Here is a 14,763-nt window from a genome sequence, read left to right on the forward strand (position 1 = left end):
TATCAAGAGATAATGCACATACATAACAAAGAGAAATATCAAGATATGTACACACAGAAGAAATTATCAAGAGCTACACACAAAGAGAATTATCAGGAGATAGCACACACATAACTAATGGAAATATCAAGAGATACACACATCACAAGAGAAATATCAAGAGATATACACACAATAAGAGAAATGTCAAGAGATAATGCACACACATAGCAAAGAGAAATATCAAGAGATTAACATAAAAAGAAATATCAAATGATATACACACACATAACTATAGAAATTACATGAGATAATACACACACATAGCAAAGAGGCATATCAAGAGATAAACAAAGAAATATCAAGAGATATACACACACAACTAGAGAAATATCAAGAGATAATACACACACATAACAGAGAAATATCAAAAGATACACAAAGGGAAATATCAAGATTTACACACACAAGAGAAATACAAAGAGATACACACACACAAGATAAATATCAAGAGGTAATACACACACATAACAAGAGAAATATCAAGAGATGCACATAAAGAGAAATATCAAGTGATACACACTTAAAGAGAAATATAAGGAGATAACACATATAACAAAGAGAAATGTCAAGAGATCCACACACAACAAGAGAAATAAAGAGATAATACACAAAAATAACAAGAGAAATATCAAGCAATACACATAAATAATAAAAAGAAATAAAGGATCTACCTGACGAAGTAGCATATCTTTAGGCAGCGGGAGGACAGCTTCTTCTCCGACGCCTCCTCGAACGTGCGTTGTCTGTTAAGGAAAGTGAAGGCAAAGCCATGGCGCACTGTGATGATATCAGCTGTCAGGCCACACTGGTCAGGGTAAGCTACTTGAGGTCAATCTCACCTCAGTTGAAGCAGCTAGCTGGACTACATGGGAGGACTAGAAACATACATCCTCCTTATACGCGAAGAGCCTACTTGTCTGGTTGCACACCGTATGTTGTCAAAGTACTTCATTTACACTGAGAGAGAGATAGGTAGCGGGGCACAAAAGAATGGACAAAGGAGTGTTCCTGGTGTGGTCCTAAATTTAAAAGTCCAAGCAGTGGACGTGGGGCACAAAAACTGCAAACCAGCCTACAGAACAAGTTAGGGTTCAGGAATATGGCTATATCTGTGCTAAAATGATTAACTTCTTTAACCTCATCGATGCTGCAGATATTCTTCTCCGGTGCTGGGCCATAATAGAACTGGGTGTGGTCATGACGAGCTCAGCTCGTCATGAGCACACGAGCACCGTGCCTCATGACGAGCTGAACTCGTCATGAGCATCGAAGGGGTTAAAGTTTTAAGTGTATGAGCATTTCTTTCTTTTTCTACCTGACTAAAGCATGGACCAAGCCCCTAAATAAGTTGCCTGTACATGAGAATCATAACAATATGCATTTGACACAAATAAGAAACTACCATTGACAAAGCCAATAGGTGCTACCAAGGCAAGCAGGTGTAGTGGTTAATATTTTTTTATAAAAGAGTATAGCAAGCATATGCCATGAAAAAGACAAAGAAAAGGGAAACATGCTGCCTAAACATGCCACATGTATACTTGCAATAAAGATTTTCGGTGACAAAAATGCAGCAATCTCCTGTAATGTTAAGAGTATTTGTGTTTCCTGGCAAGAAAGTTTACTTCGAAAATGTGAAGGAACCCTTTTAGTTTTAATGGACGTCTTAGGAAAATATGATTCTTAGTGGTGCGAAGAAAAAGTACTATTGGCTTCAAATTAATGTACGAAAAATACATGTGTGGGAGGGTCTAGAGGATAGTATTTATAGACCGGCTTTACTCCATACCCCTAATCAAAGACTTGCACCAATACAAGGAGAAGGTCAGTCTGAACATATGACAAAAACACCAATTACTCAAAGAGACCAATTCACCAGATGTAGAAAGCTTGCCCAATACTTGGCTAAAAAGAAGAAGTCTCCTTCAGCCCACCCATTTGGCGGAACTTCGTCATTTGGAAGACTATGAGAGGAAGGTCAAATGTAGCCAAACGGTGCTCCAAGGCTAACATTGATAGATACCTCACCTAATACTCTCAGTGATTTCAGCCACAGTAGTTGTTCAAGACATGAGACAACTGATGGAGTGCAGTGCGAGTGATAAACAAGCGCAGTTAAAAATGACTATGAGGACAAAAAATGAGTTTATTGGGTATTGTCCAAATGCCATAGGATAAAATAGATCGCCTGACAACCTCTCTATTCACCAGGAGACAGTAAATTTGTTCCACACTGTCAGGCGATCTATTTTATCCTATGGCATTTGGACAATAGCCAATAAACTCATTTTTTGTCCTCATAGTCATTTTTAACTGCACTTGTTTATCACTCTCACTGCACTCCATCAGTGGGAGTCAAACGGGCAGCCAGGGAGGCAGATGAAAGGAAGTAAGACATCGTGCTACCGATGTGGCAGTTGGGCCCATGAGGCGAATGATAAAAGGTGTCCAGCATTCCGGGCCAAATGCATGTTTTGCGGAGTGATGGGACATTATGAACAAGTCTGCCGGTGAAAGATGGCCCGCAAAACAGTGACATTTGTCAACATGGACCAGGAAGAGGGGGGAAGAAAGATGCCACGTGGAAGAGGAAGAAGTGCTGTGCATTGAGGAACAGGTACTGAGTGTAGGCACCAGGAAATTGAATAAACCAGTGCTGGACATGTTAATAGGGGGCGTAATGATAAGTATCGTGGCGGACTCAGGCTCACCATACACGTTGGTACAAAGAACAGTATGGACAGAGAAGTTCGTGCCCCATCTAGGTCCGCACCTGGAACCACCGGACATCAGACCGGTCACGTACCTGGGAAATCGCATCCCCATTGCAGGCTATCGACTACTAACATTTGAGTTCAGAGGACACAGTGCAGAGTGCAAACTATATGTGACGGAGAAAGGCCCATGGGTATTGGGTTGGATGGACCAAGGAGACTTGGGCATCAAGCTGGACCCTGGTGGAGCAGTGCAGGTACTATTGACGGAACCTGAACCGTGGCCAGACATGGCGAAGTGGAAAAAAGACTTTCCCAAAGTATTCGGTGGAAGAATCAGGAGACTGGAGAGGTTCTCGCATAAGATCATCCTCAAAACGGATGCCAAACCAGTGGCACATAAAGTAAGGAATGTACCGATAGCCGTGAGGGAGGCGGTGCAGAAAGAGCTGCGCGACTTGGAAGGAAACTGAATTATTGAACCAATCTCATGCGCGGAGTGGCTGGCCCCCCTGGTGGTGGTGATGAAACCTAACGGCAAGGTCCGGCTGTGCGTTGACCTGCGCGAACTTAACAAGAACATTGTAGTGGAGAAGTTCCCGCTGCCCCAAATACAGGAAATGCTGGCAAAGACCAAAGGAAAGAAATGGTACTCCACCATAGACCTAACATCAGCGTACCACCAGATAGCGTTACACCCGGAGAGCAGGAGGCTGACACAATTCATCACCCCCTTCGGATGCTACCAATTCTGTAGGATGCCCTTCGGGTTGGCATCGGCAACGGCGGTCTTCCAGAAGCTGATGCACCATCTCTTTATGGACATGGAAGGAGTCCAGTACTTTCAAGATGGCATTTTAGTCATGGGGGCTGACCAACGGGACCACGATGCAAAGTTGACCAAAGTACTGAGGGTGCTGGAAGACAAGGGGCTGACGGCCGAGTGGGAGAAATGCCACCTAGGCATGGCATCCGTCACCTACCTGGGGCACGAAATCAGTAAACTAGGAATCACGCCGAAGAAGGAGAACGTAAGAGCGATATGCGATGCACCACCACCCGCTAGCAAGGAGGAAGTCCGGTCCTTCCTAGGCATGGCAGAGTACTATAGCAAATTCATACAGCATTTTGCTTCCAAAACCCACCACATGTGGTTGTTGACAAGAGAGAAAATGACGTTTGAATGGACAGAAGAAACGCAGAGGGAATTTGAAGACGTCAAGAGAGAGGTAACACAAGCCATACCCCTCCAAGGATATGACCCACAAGGGAGAACAGTGGTAACAACTGATGCCAGCGACAAAGGACTCGGCGCAGTGCTCATGCAAGACAGGGGTGGAGGAACAATGGAGACCCTTAGTTTTGTGTCCAGGACCCTGACAGACACTGAGAAAAAGTTCAGTGTTATCGAAAAGGAGATGTTATTGGTGGAGAAGTGTGGCTCACTGGTTAGAGCAGGCAGACCCTGAAGCAGAGGTCAGACCCGGGACCAGGGTTCGATTCCCGACGCGGCAGGGTGTTGAGCTCAAATGTCCACGGACTCGATAATTCTCCCTTCGGTGCCTGACCTAATCATGGGTTCACACTATGCAACTCTGGGCATTAAGCTTGCTTAATCTCCACAACGGCCCCCCTGCGGCGGGATGCCTGGCTTTCACCTTGGGGATGCCCTGTAGGGGCTATCTCACAGGGAAAAACCAGGACGGGTTCCCAAGGCAAGCGCGGAGATACCCCTTCGGGGGTCGATTCTGGCGCTATATAAGAAATGCAATAACAATAACAATAACAATGTTGGCAGTGGTTTGGGCCATGGGGAGATTTCGCCAGTTCCTATGGGGTACAAGATTCCAACTAAGAACAGACCACAAGCCATTGGTACGAGTCCTCACATCCAGTGGGCATGCGAATGCCACCCCGAGAATAGCGAAAATGACTCTCAAACTGCTGGAGTACCGGTACGATGTAATGTACATCCCGGGTAGCAGAAACAAAGTCGCTGACTATCTAAGCAGGGCAGAAGCTATGGAGGCAAAAGGAGAAGAGAAGGAAGAAGGGGATGAAATGGTGGCACTGATGGAAGACCCGGAAAAGGTGATAAGTAACCTAGAATGGAAGGATGCATACCAGGCAGACAAGTACCTCCAGGAGGTGAAGGGGTACATCACAGGAGGATGGCCGGAAAAGAAACACCTGAGTGGAGACATGTGGAAGTATTTCGAAGTAAGAGAAGAGCTCTCACTCGGAGACAAGGGAGTCTTTATGTACCGAGGGGACAAAGTAGTACCCCCAGAAGGACTCATCCCCAGACTACTGACCATACTACACAAAGGCCATTTAGGAATTGGAAAGACCAAATTGAGAGCCAAACAGGGTTATTGGTGGCCAGGCATGGATACGCAAACGGAGAGCCACGTAAGGGAGTGTAACCAATGTCTACAGGCAGATAAGACCATGACACCATTGAGGCCGTCCATAGGAAAGTTCGAGACATCGAGGAACCCATGGGAAGAACTTTCCATCGATCTATTGGGACCAATCTTGGATGAGCAAGGAACCCCTAAGTATCTATGAGCCCTGGTGGACAAATATTCCAAGTGGCCAGAAATACATGTCAACGAAGAAATGGACAAGGACACTATACTAAAATTTCTCACAGCCACCTTCCTCAGGGAAGGCATCCCCAAATCCATACTAAGCGACAACGGAACACAATTTACTTCTGATAAATGGTTAAAATACATGGAGAGGAATGGAATCTGTTCCAAACACACTTCCATATACCATCCCGCAGGGAATGGACAAGTTGAACGATTCAATAGGGTCTTAATGGGCTCCATCCAAGCAGCCATCATGATGGGGAAGGACTGGGAAAAGGAATTGTTGCACATGATCTGGGCGTATCGCATCACGCCCACTGGGACGGGGTACAGTCCTTTCCAGATTCTACGAGGCAGAGACCCATTCACCAAGGACAATCTGGCGTGGAAAGAGAAGACGGTGACCAGCAAGTGGTCCCCAGCGGTTGTACAAGCAAATCTGGAAAGGGCCTAGAGAATATATTCGGAACACTACAGTAAGAGAAGGAATTTAAAAGACACGCAGTTGGAAGAAGGAGAATGGGTAAGAGTCAAACTGGCCACACTTCAACGGAAAGGGGATAGTAAATGCAGCAGACCTCTACAAGTCAAAGAAGTTCTGGACCAAGAAGCCAGGCTGAGTGACGGGAACGTATGGTCCCAGGATCGCATGGCTCGATGTAACAAAATTGTACAATGGGCTCCAGAGGCGCGGGAACCCAACGAGATGGACCAGTGCACTTTGGGAACTGACACAGACATTCAGGAAGGAGAAATGGAAAGCACTGACACAGGGGTGGAACAAGAAGACGGAGAATCCCCAGGCACAAACCGGACGAATCGAGAGGGAAGAGAACTGGTGGACAGAGAAAGATCATTGATCCACAAAGGCAAGGAGGGGGAGTCCCTGGCCCAAGGGGGAACGGAAGAAACATCCACCCTGTTAAGGTGCACCAGAGCTGGGCGATTGATAGTGAAGCCCTCCAGGTTTCGGGACTATGAGATGGGCGATGGACTTTGAAGCCACCACAGACTAAGTTACTTGGTTGGACAAAAAAGGGGAGATGTAGAGCCGCCGCTCTAGTTGTTTCACGTCACGTGACGACGTGACGTGAAACGGCGGCCATCTTAGCGATCGCGCGTCCCCGAGCGCGATCAGTCGGGCGCCGGAGCTGTGTGCAGTGAACACGCTCGGCGCTCTGTGTGAGATATATATATATTAAACCTACTTGCCTTAAAACCCAGAGAGCCTCTGTCATTCATATAAGCACCATATTTACAGCAGTTTTGCTGTCTGATTGAGACCTGTAATGTTCGATACTTTACAGGTACTTAGAGTGGGGTTGGAGTCAGCTCCTTCGTTCATGCCTGGATGGGGTTGTTTTTGTTTTTTTATGTTACTTCTCTGCTCCTGATTCAATTGCTTTCTTCCCTATTGCATTGTTCCCACCGAGGACCATTTTGGTCTCACAGTGTTTTGATGTAGCCTCTCAAGTCAGACCTTCGAATCCCTCTCTCTCTCTCCTTGATGCCCCTTCCCACTCTGTTTTACTGCCCGTCACACTCGTTTTGACCTCTCTTTCCCTCCCAGTGTCATCTTGCTCCAAGGCCCCTTGCCAATTTTTCAATGCCAGCCGAGCTTTCAGAAAGGGCCCATCATAAAAAATGTTTTGATCATTTCAAGATGGTGGTTCATGCATGCATGGTGGGCATCTGGAAATGGCTTAATTCAAACAAATTGCATTCAAAGAGGGTTGCCACAGATGCAAAGTCTTCCACAGTGGCCATCTTTGAACGGGATTTGAGGAAATACAACTAAATGCATTCAAAGATAGCTACTCCCCTTGCAAACGCATCGGCAGTAAGCCAACTTGGAATGTCATTTGTTAAAAATAACAACATCTATTAAAACATAGTTTCTCTGGATGGGCATGAATTCACGGTGGTAATCGTTTAAGTTATTTTGTAATATTTTACCAAATCCTGTTCCTAGATAGTCTCCCTGAATTCATGCACATTCATACCGACTATCTATATATTTATTTAATGGATTGGCAAAAACACTCGGTTTCATGGACCTATTTGCTTTACCAATGCTTGTTGCTTAGCTGTACCTTCGTCTGCTTAGGATGTGGCAAGGGATACAACAGTATTGCTGCTGCAAGAGTACCCATCAGGGGAGTGGCTGCCTAGAGAACTGCAGATATACTTGCCAAGTGATATTCAGAGGAAGCTGGGCAATGTGCAACCAAGAGCTCTTGAATAGGAGGGCTTTTAAAACTGCACTATTTATGACAAGTTAGACACAATAGGGAACTTTTATATAATTGTTGTGATTCTGACACCATGCGACTGCATGTTTTGGGAGTTATTCCCCTTTCTTTTCGTCCCAGGCCATTCTTCTTGGCTTTGTCATTCCCCAAGCTGGTTTAATTGTGTTTCGAGCTCAAGAATGTGGAAGGTGAAATGAAATGAATTTGTACTTGTGTAGCCCACTTATACCCTGAGGCATCTTGGCGCTGTACGCATACCGCTGTGGAGCCCTTCCTGGCTTTTCCCTGTGAAATGCCCACTCCTGGATACCCCCAAGGTGAAGCCAGGCATCCCAGCACTGTTGGAGCCGTTGTGGAGATTAAGCAAGCTATTGCCCAGAGTTGCAGAGTGGGGGACAGGATTAGAATAGGCACCGAGGCGAGAATTATCAGGTCCAGGGAGATTGAGTCCAAGAGCCAGGAATTGAACCCTGGTCCCGGGCCAGACCTCTGCATCAGGGTCTGACACTCTAACCATTGAGCCACACTTCTCCACAAGGTAGTTCCCTTTGATGAGCTCTGCCCTCTCCAGAGGTCAAATAGGGTGGGAACAATTGGGAAAGGCAGTACCAAGATTTTTTACATTTGTTTTATTAAAACAGTTCTCTTACATTCTATTAAAATAAACCATTCCTGGACAGTTAACCTAGCGTTGAACTGCCCGGTGAAGGAAAAGGGCCTAATTCACAAAGGTAGCTTACGCTTTTGAGTAACTTTACCACTTGTTGGTCTTCACAAACTGCACTTTATAGTAACTTACACTTTTGAGTTAATTTACTACTTATCGGTATTCTCAAACTGTACTTTTGTAGTAACTCACACTTTTGTACTTATGGATTTAGTGAAAAAGTGTAAGTTACTACAAATTGTAGTTTGTGAATACCAAAAAGTAGTGAAACTTACTTAAAGGTGTAAACTTACAGAAACTCGATTGAGGACCAGGTATCCGGACAGCTAAATAATGAAAGATGGCTTCTCAGGTCAGCTCCTACCTAAAAGAAATGTAAATTTAAGCGCTAGAGGTTACTTGATAGACATTTCAATTGATTCCATCTTTTGAAGCTTCATGGTGGCTGAGCATAAAATAGTATGACCGGAAAAGCCTAATACATATTTTTGGAGAGGCACGGCCTGCCCACTACAGATGCCAATGAGTGGACTTTAAACCCATGTGCAAGGAAAGGACTCAGAGGGTTGCTAGAATATTCAGAATTTTGATGAGTGGGCGCCCATGCTGTTAAAGGGGGCTTGCGCGGTTTGATTGACCATAATTAAATAGGTAGTGCTGTTGAATAAATACAAACAATTGTTAAACTAAGAGATAAAGAAGTTCGCCTTTTATAATTTATTTTCAGATGTTCAACTGATGCAAACAATCGAATGTCCTATTGATTTGTTTGGAGGCTCAGATATGATATTTACCAATCCACTCAGTAAGTAACTGTTTGTACAAAATACTCCTTCAGGAGTCAATGTTTGTTTCTCGACATTTGTAGGCAGTCTCCTGGGGGATTATTGAGTTGCCGTGTTGTGTTCAACTGCAAGGTTGGGGTACAGCATCATTGAAAGGTGTCACTTCGCCTCTGGAGCAGGAAAGCTTTAGATGTGCAGGTTCAGCGTAAGTGACGCTGCTTCTGTGGAGGGGCATGATGAGAGATGCCTGTTGCAGATATTTTAAAACACTGGCTCCAGTTTACTGGAGGTTTGCACTGGTGTTTGTGCTTCACAAATCAGAGGCAATCGGTGCAAACTGCGGCAGCAACAGCGACGGACCAACCTGCACATGCTGAAGCTGTGTTTGCTGAAAGCAAAACCTCACATTACTCACAAACCCCTCTACACCATCTCTCTGATGATGTATACAAGGGGGCGTGTCTAAGGCCAGACAACAATAAAACCTTAGGGTCTGGTGCAAAGCCAGATGTGTTAAATGAGTGCTATCTGGCTTTGTCCTAAATACGAAAACTGAGTAAGTGCAGGTACACGCAAGGGGCCAACGGCGCATCGCCTGGTCCATGTGACGTGTGCTCTACCCTGAAACACATATCTTACATGTCTGACCCAGTGCTGATGTGTACGCGTACAAATTTGTACCAGAGGGTGAACCTACAGAGGTTATCCTAGGCGCGACACTGCTGGCTTGCCTTTGCACAGTGCATCATAAGGCAACTCTTGCTAAAGCTCCGCTGCGCTGTTTCTGAAGACCACTGTTGGAGTGTGGTTGGAGTCTCCCATGTTGCACTCGCTCACCTTACTTTTTCTCGTCTCCACGAAGATTGCTCGATAGAAATCCACCTTTCATCGTTTCCATTGCTAATTAGTCCAGGGCCCTGTCGGGTCGGAAGTATCACCGACGGAGCGACTCTCCACACGATACTACTTTTCAACATAGCCCTGAGGAGTCGCGGGAAGATTGTCCCAGACGCGACGAAACACGTGTCGGCTGGTTTCCTCGAACATTAAACAATACCCTTCTCACAAGATTGATTCCAAAAATACTGTTTACTTATTTGCAATCCAACACTTTGTCTCGTATTGTACTAACATGTCTACTCTGACAGCTTTGTTTATTGATTAGAGTGTGCATGGGTTCTTGTAATTTACTGTGCTTTGGGGACCCTTGGGTTTGTTCTGTACAGCCCCAAAGTTACGAGTAATTTTACACCTGTGAGTGCATCAAGGGGGCTGTAGCACAGATCTCATTCTACAATTCCTGAACAGTTAACCCTGCCTTCAAATGCCTGATGGGGTAAGAGGGCCTGATTCACAAAGGTAGCTTATGCTTTTGAGTAAATTTACCCTTTTTAGTTGGTTTAATACTTTTCGGTATTCTCAAACTGTACTTTTTGTAGTAACTTACACTTTTGTTCTACAGAGCTGGCTGGACAATTCAGTGTTTCTGCTAGCCATATAGATTTAAAATGTGCCAGTTCCGCTGGGCATCTTCAAGATGCACCATTTAGGCGGGCACTTTCTAGAAGGTGCATTGTAGTCACTACAGAAGAGCATCTTGAAAATACAAGGTCATTTTTAAAAAGGTGTATTTCAACTTCTTTGTCACAGCATCTTCACAGTATGATTTCTGAAGTTGGTAAAGTCATCATAAATGAGAATCTACAAACCGTGGGGCTTCAGGTGGTTTTCTTGAGGGTGCACGTTTGAACGTGATATATTTAATAAAAGGTGGTTCAGATGATCCCCTTAAAGTTGTGGAATATTCACATTCAGGGTGCATCACAAAGAGGGGAGCTTCAGGTGAGCTTATTTAGGATGCTTTGCACTAGGTGTAGGTTTGAAGACAGATGTAGTGATCGAAATGTCCACATAGAAGAGGCAAAGATTTGGGCCGCACTTTTCAGTTGTGGTGCGTCACGTGATAATCCTCAAAATGTGGTGCTTCAGGTAAATATCTACAAGATATCATGCTGCTTGTGGTTGCCTTCTAGACACTGTGGGTCAGGAAAGCACCTTCAAGACATCGTGCATAACATGGGATATGGGACTCTACTAGCTGTGGTGCGTCAAGTGGCCATCTTTAACATGTGGTATTTCTTTTGCCCCCCTTCTAGATGGTTTGCATCACAGGAGCATCTACAAGGTGTCTGGGTACAGGCATCTTCAAGGTGTGCTGCTTCTGTTGGGCATAATTAAGATGCAATGCGTCAGGTGAGCGTCTACATTATCTGGTGGTACAGAGGAGCATCCTCAAGGTGTGATGCTCTGGTGGTCCCCTACAAGATGCAGTGCATCAGTCAGATAGAAGATGCAGTCATTTGGGTGGGGACCACCAAGAACTAGTGGACTTTCTGGGTGGACATCTTTGAAGATATACAGCAGCAGAAGCGCAGTATGAAGGCGCAGTGCTTCAGGCGGGCATGCTAAAGATCTGGTGATTCTCGTGGGCATCTTCACGAAGCAGTGCACCAAGTGGGCATCTGGAAGATGTGGCGCTTCAGGTGGCTATCTTCAAAAGGCAGTGCTTCTGGGGGGCATCCTTACAATGCATTCTATTGGAAGGGCATCTACACAAGATGGTGGGGCTGGCAGGCAAACCCAAGATGTGATGTTCCTGGTGGGCACCTGTATCACGGGGCGCATCCGATGGGCATTGTCAGCAAACGGTGCATCTTCAAGATGTGGACCATCAAGAGGACATATTTAAGATGCTGAGAGGCCCTAACGCATCCCGCGGAGGCCTTCCTGGGCGTCCAGTGTTTGAACTCTGCTGCGGCAGAGACGCATCACTCTTCAGAATTCAAGAGCTAGTCCTGGACCAACGTCGGAAGATGATTGCTAAGAAATGATTTATCTTATGCACCCAACCCGCACACGCATACACATTTACTGTTGGTGCGCACTAGACACGCACGACATCGACATGTATGGTTTAAATGTATACATATATAAATGTTCACGGACACACAAATTGGTTAAACACGTGTTTTTTTTCTCTTCAAAACACAAACACGTTATAGACACGCAAACACACATGTAAGTACTTTATAAATATATACTATTTTTATACATGCATTCACACAGGTCTGCACCGGTTTCCATAGCTCAGTTCTATATAAAGCCTGTTTTTGCTCCCAGAACGGTCAATAATAATGTCCTGCGGTTGTTTACCGCAGCGAGATGCGCGTGGCTCTGATCGGGGCACGTCGCGCGCTCTCACGCGCTGTGATGCTCTTGTTCCGAAGAGGAGGACCCTTAAACAGCACAGCCGCCTCTTTCAACCCGTTCCCCCGAGAGCTGTTTTGTTACCTATGTACTGCACAGCTATAAGTGGAAACAGACCGCTTGTCACGTGATGTTCCTCGAATACAGATGCAGCCACTTTGAAAGTGATGAAAAACTCCAGATGTGGCAGTGTTTCATCCCTCCTTTGGCAAAGGTAGTAATTTCCCCCACAGTGTGCCCCTGAAACCCTCAGACAAATTTTTTTTTTTTTTTTTTAAAGAAAGAGGTATTTCAGTTGTGTATTGTTTATCCTATTGTATACTTAGGACCAACATAGCAAGCCTGTCGTGTGCCCTAGTGCACCCTCGGCTGCTGTTTGAATTGTAAAATACAGCAATAGTCAGTATAGATAATGCCCCTGACGCCGCTTACTCCCGGTGTCACTGCACCTGATGCACAAATGGAAGCCACGCCCCTGCTTAGGACCTCCAAGAGGGTGAAGCCTCCTCAACACTTGTTCCATGCTACCACCGGGTGGATTTAATAAAGGTTCCAGATCTAAGTTAGCTGTTGCATACATTTGCAAGAAAGCTCAATGGTTTTTACCCCTTGTTTATGCATTGTTGTCCTACTGTAATTTCATTAAACACTTGGTGCTCTACAAAAACCAGAACACTTCCTCCCTGAGCCTTGCTCACTGCCCTTAAGAAAAGAGCTAAAAAAATTCTCTTCACCCAGTAATATCTGTTTAGTATTTTTTTTTGGAGTGTGTACCTACCGTCGTGCCAAGAAGCTTCGTCGGTAAAGCGCTGTATGAACGTGAAACGAACTCGCATGTCCACCACAGTAGCAGCCATATTTACCATCCCGTTTTCCTAAAAATGGGGGTTATCAGAGCAAGAAAACCTAACTACCAACTATTCCGTTTTTAGGTCTCGCCTGAGCCAATGCGCTTGCGCATTGCTCCAGCGAGATTATAGTAAGCGGAAAAGAACAGTCTACCAAAACGGCTGCGGATCGCATACAGTTCATGTGATCTATGCGCATGCACACATAATGCCAGCTGCATAACACACCACCATTTTTCTGTGCTTCGGCAACAGACTTCAAAGGCTGCCGCTCCCCCGCCCCACCCGTGTGCACATCGCGTCCACCATTTGTCTGAGTCTTGGCATCAGACTTCAAAGGCTGTCACTCCCCCGTCCGCCCCCCGCCACAGCAATGCAGAGAGCTTGTTTCTGGATGAAAGTGAAAGCCTACCATGCTTGTTTACAGTAGCCTTGCTCCTCAAATGCTGTTGCTGTGTTGCCATCTCTCTAGGGACACTCAGCTTGAAAACACTCGACTTGCTAGCTGCCATGCTACATCCGCTATGCTTTGCCTTTAGACACGTTGATCCCTCGCAGACTGTGCTGACTCTGCCCCTCCTGATTCTGAAACTGACCAACGCAGTCACCACGCAGTCTCTTCTCTCTGTCTTATGATGTCTGCCCTGCCACCATTTACTTCGGACCCTCACCCTCACATACCCTCACTCGCCCTCACACCCTCACCCACCCTCACACACCCTCACTCACCCTCACAACCTCACACCCTCACCCTCACAACCCACTCACCCTTACTCACCCTCACCCCTTCACACCCCCACACACCCTCACACACCACCACATCACTCAGGAACACCACCACATCACTCAGGAACACCACCACATCACTCAGGAACACCACCACATCACTCAGGAACACCACCACATCACTCAGGGACACCACCACATCACTCAGGGGCACTACCACATCACTCAGGGACACCACCACATCACTCAGGAACACCACCACATCACTCAGGAACACCACCACATCACTCAGGAACACCACCACATCACTCAGGAACACCACCACATCACTCAGGGACACCACCACATCACTCAGGGGCACCACTCAGGGGCACATCACATCACTCAGGGACACCACCACATCACTCAGGGGCACCACCACATCACTCACGGACACCACCACATCACTCACGGACACCACCACATCACTCAGGAACACCACCACATCACTCAGGGACACCACCACATCACTCAGGGGCACCACTCAGGGGCACATCACATCACTCAGGGACACCACCACATCACTCAGGGGCACCACCACATCACTCACGGACACCACCACATCACTCACGGACACCACCACATCACTCAGGAACACCACCACATTACTCAGGAACACCACCACATCACTCAGGGGAACCACTCAGGGGCACCACCACATCACTCAGGGGAACCACTCTGGGGCACCACCACATCACTCAGGAACACCACCACATCACTCAGGGACACCACCACATCACTCAGGGACACCACCACATCACTCTGGGACACCACTCAGGGGCACCACCACATAACTCAGGGACACCACCACATCACACTGGGACAC

General features: G+C 46.3%; 1 protein-coding gene across 1 annotated transcript in view; it reads right to left on the bottom strand.

Annotated features, from left to right (window-relative positions):
* RASGRP1 (RAS guanyl releasing protein 1) overlaps positions 1–14,763 on the bottom strand; it is a 306,300-nt gene that overhangs the window by 64,149 nt on the left and 227,388 nt on the right. The window contains exon 4 of the mRNA XM_086937025.1: positions 714–776. Coding sequence (XP_086793151.1) covers positions 714–776 — 63 coding nt within the window. The remainder of the gene's footprint in view (positions 1–713; positions 777–14,763) is intronic.

Source organism: Lissotriton vulgaris, chromosome 9, assembly GCF_964263255.1.
Source record: "Lissotriton vulgaris chromosome 9, aLisVul1.2, whole genome shotgun sequence".
In the NCBI taxonomy this organism is placed as follows: domain Eukaryota; kingdom Metazoa; phylum Chordata; class Amphibia; order Caudata; family Salamandridae; genus Lissotriton; species Lissotriton vulgaris.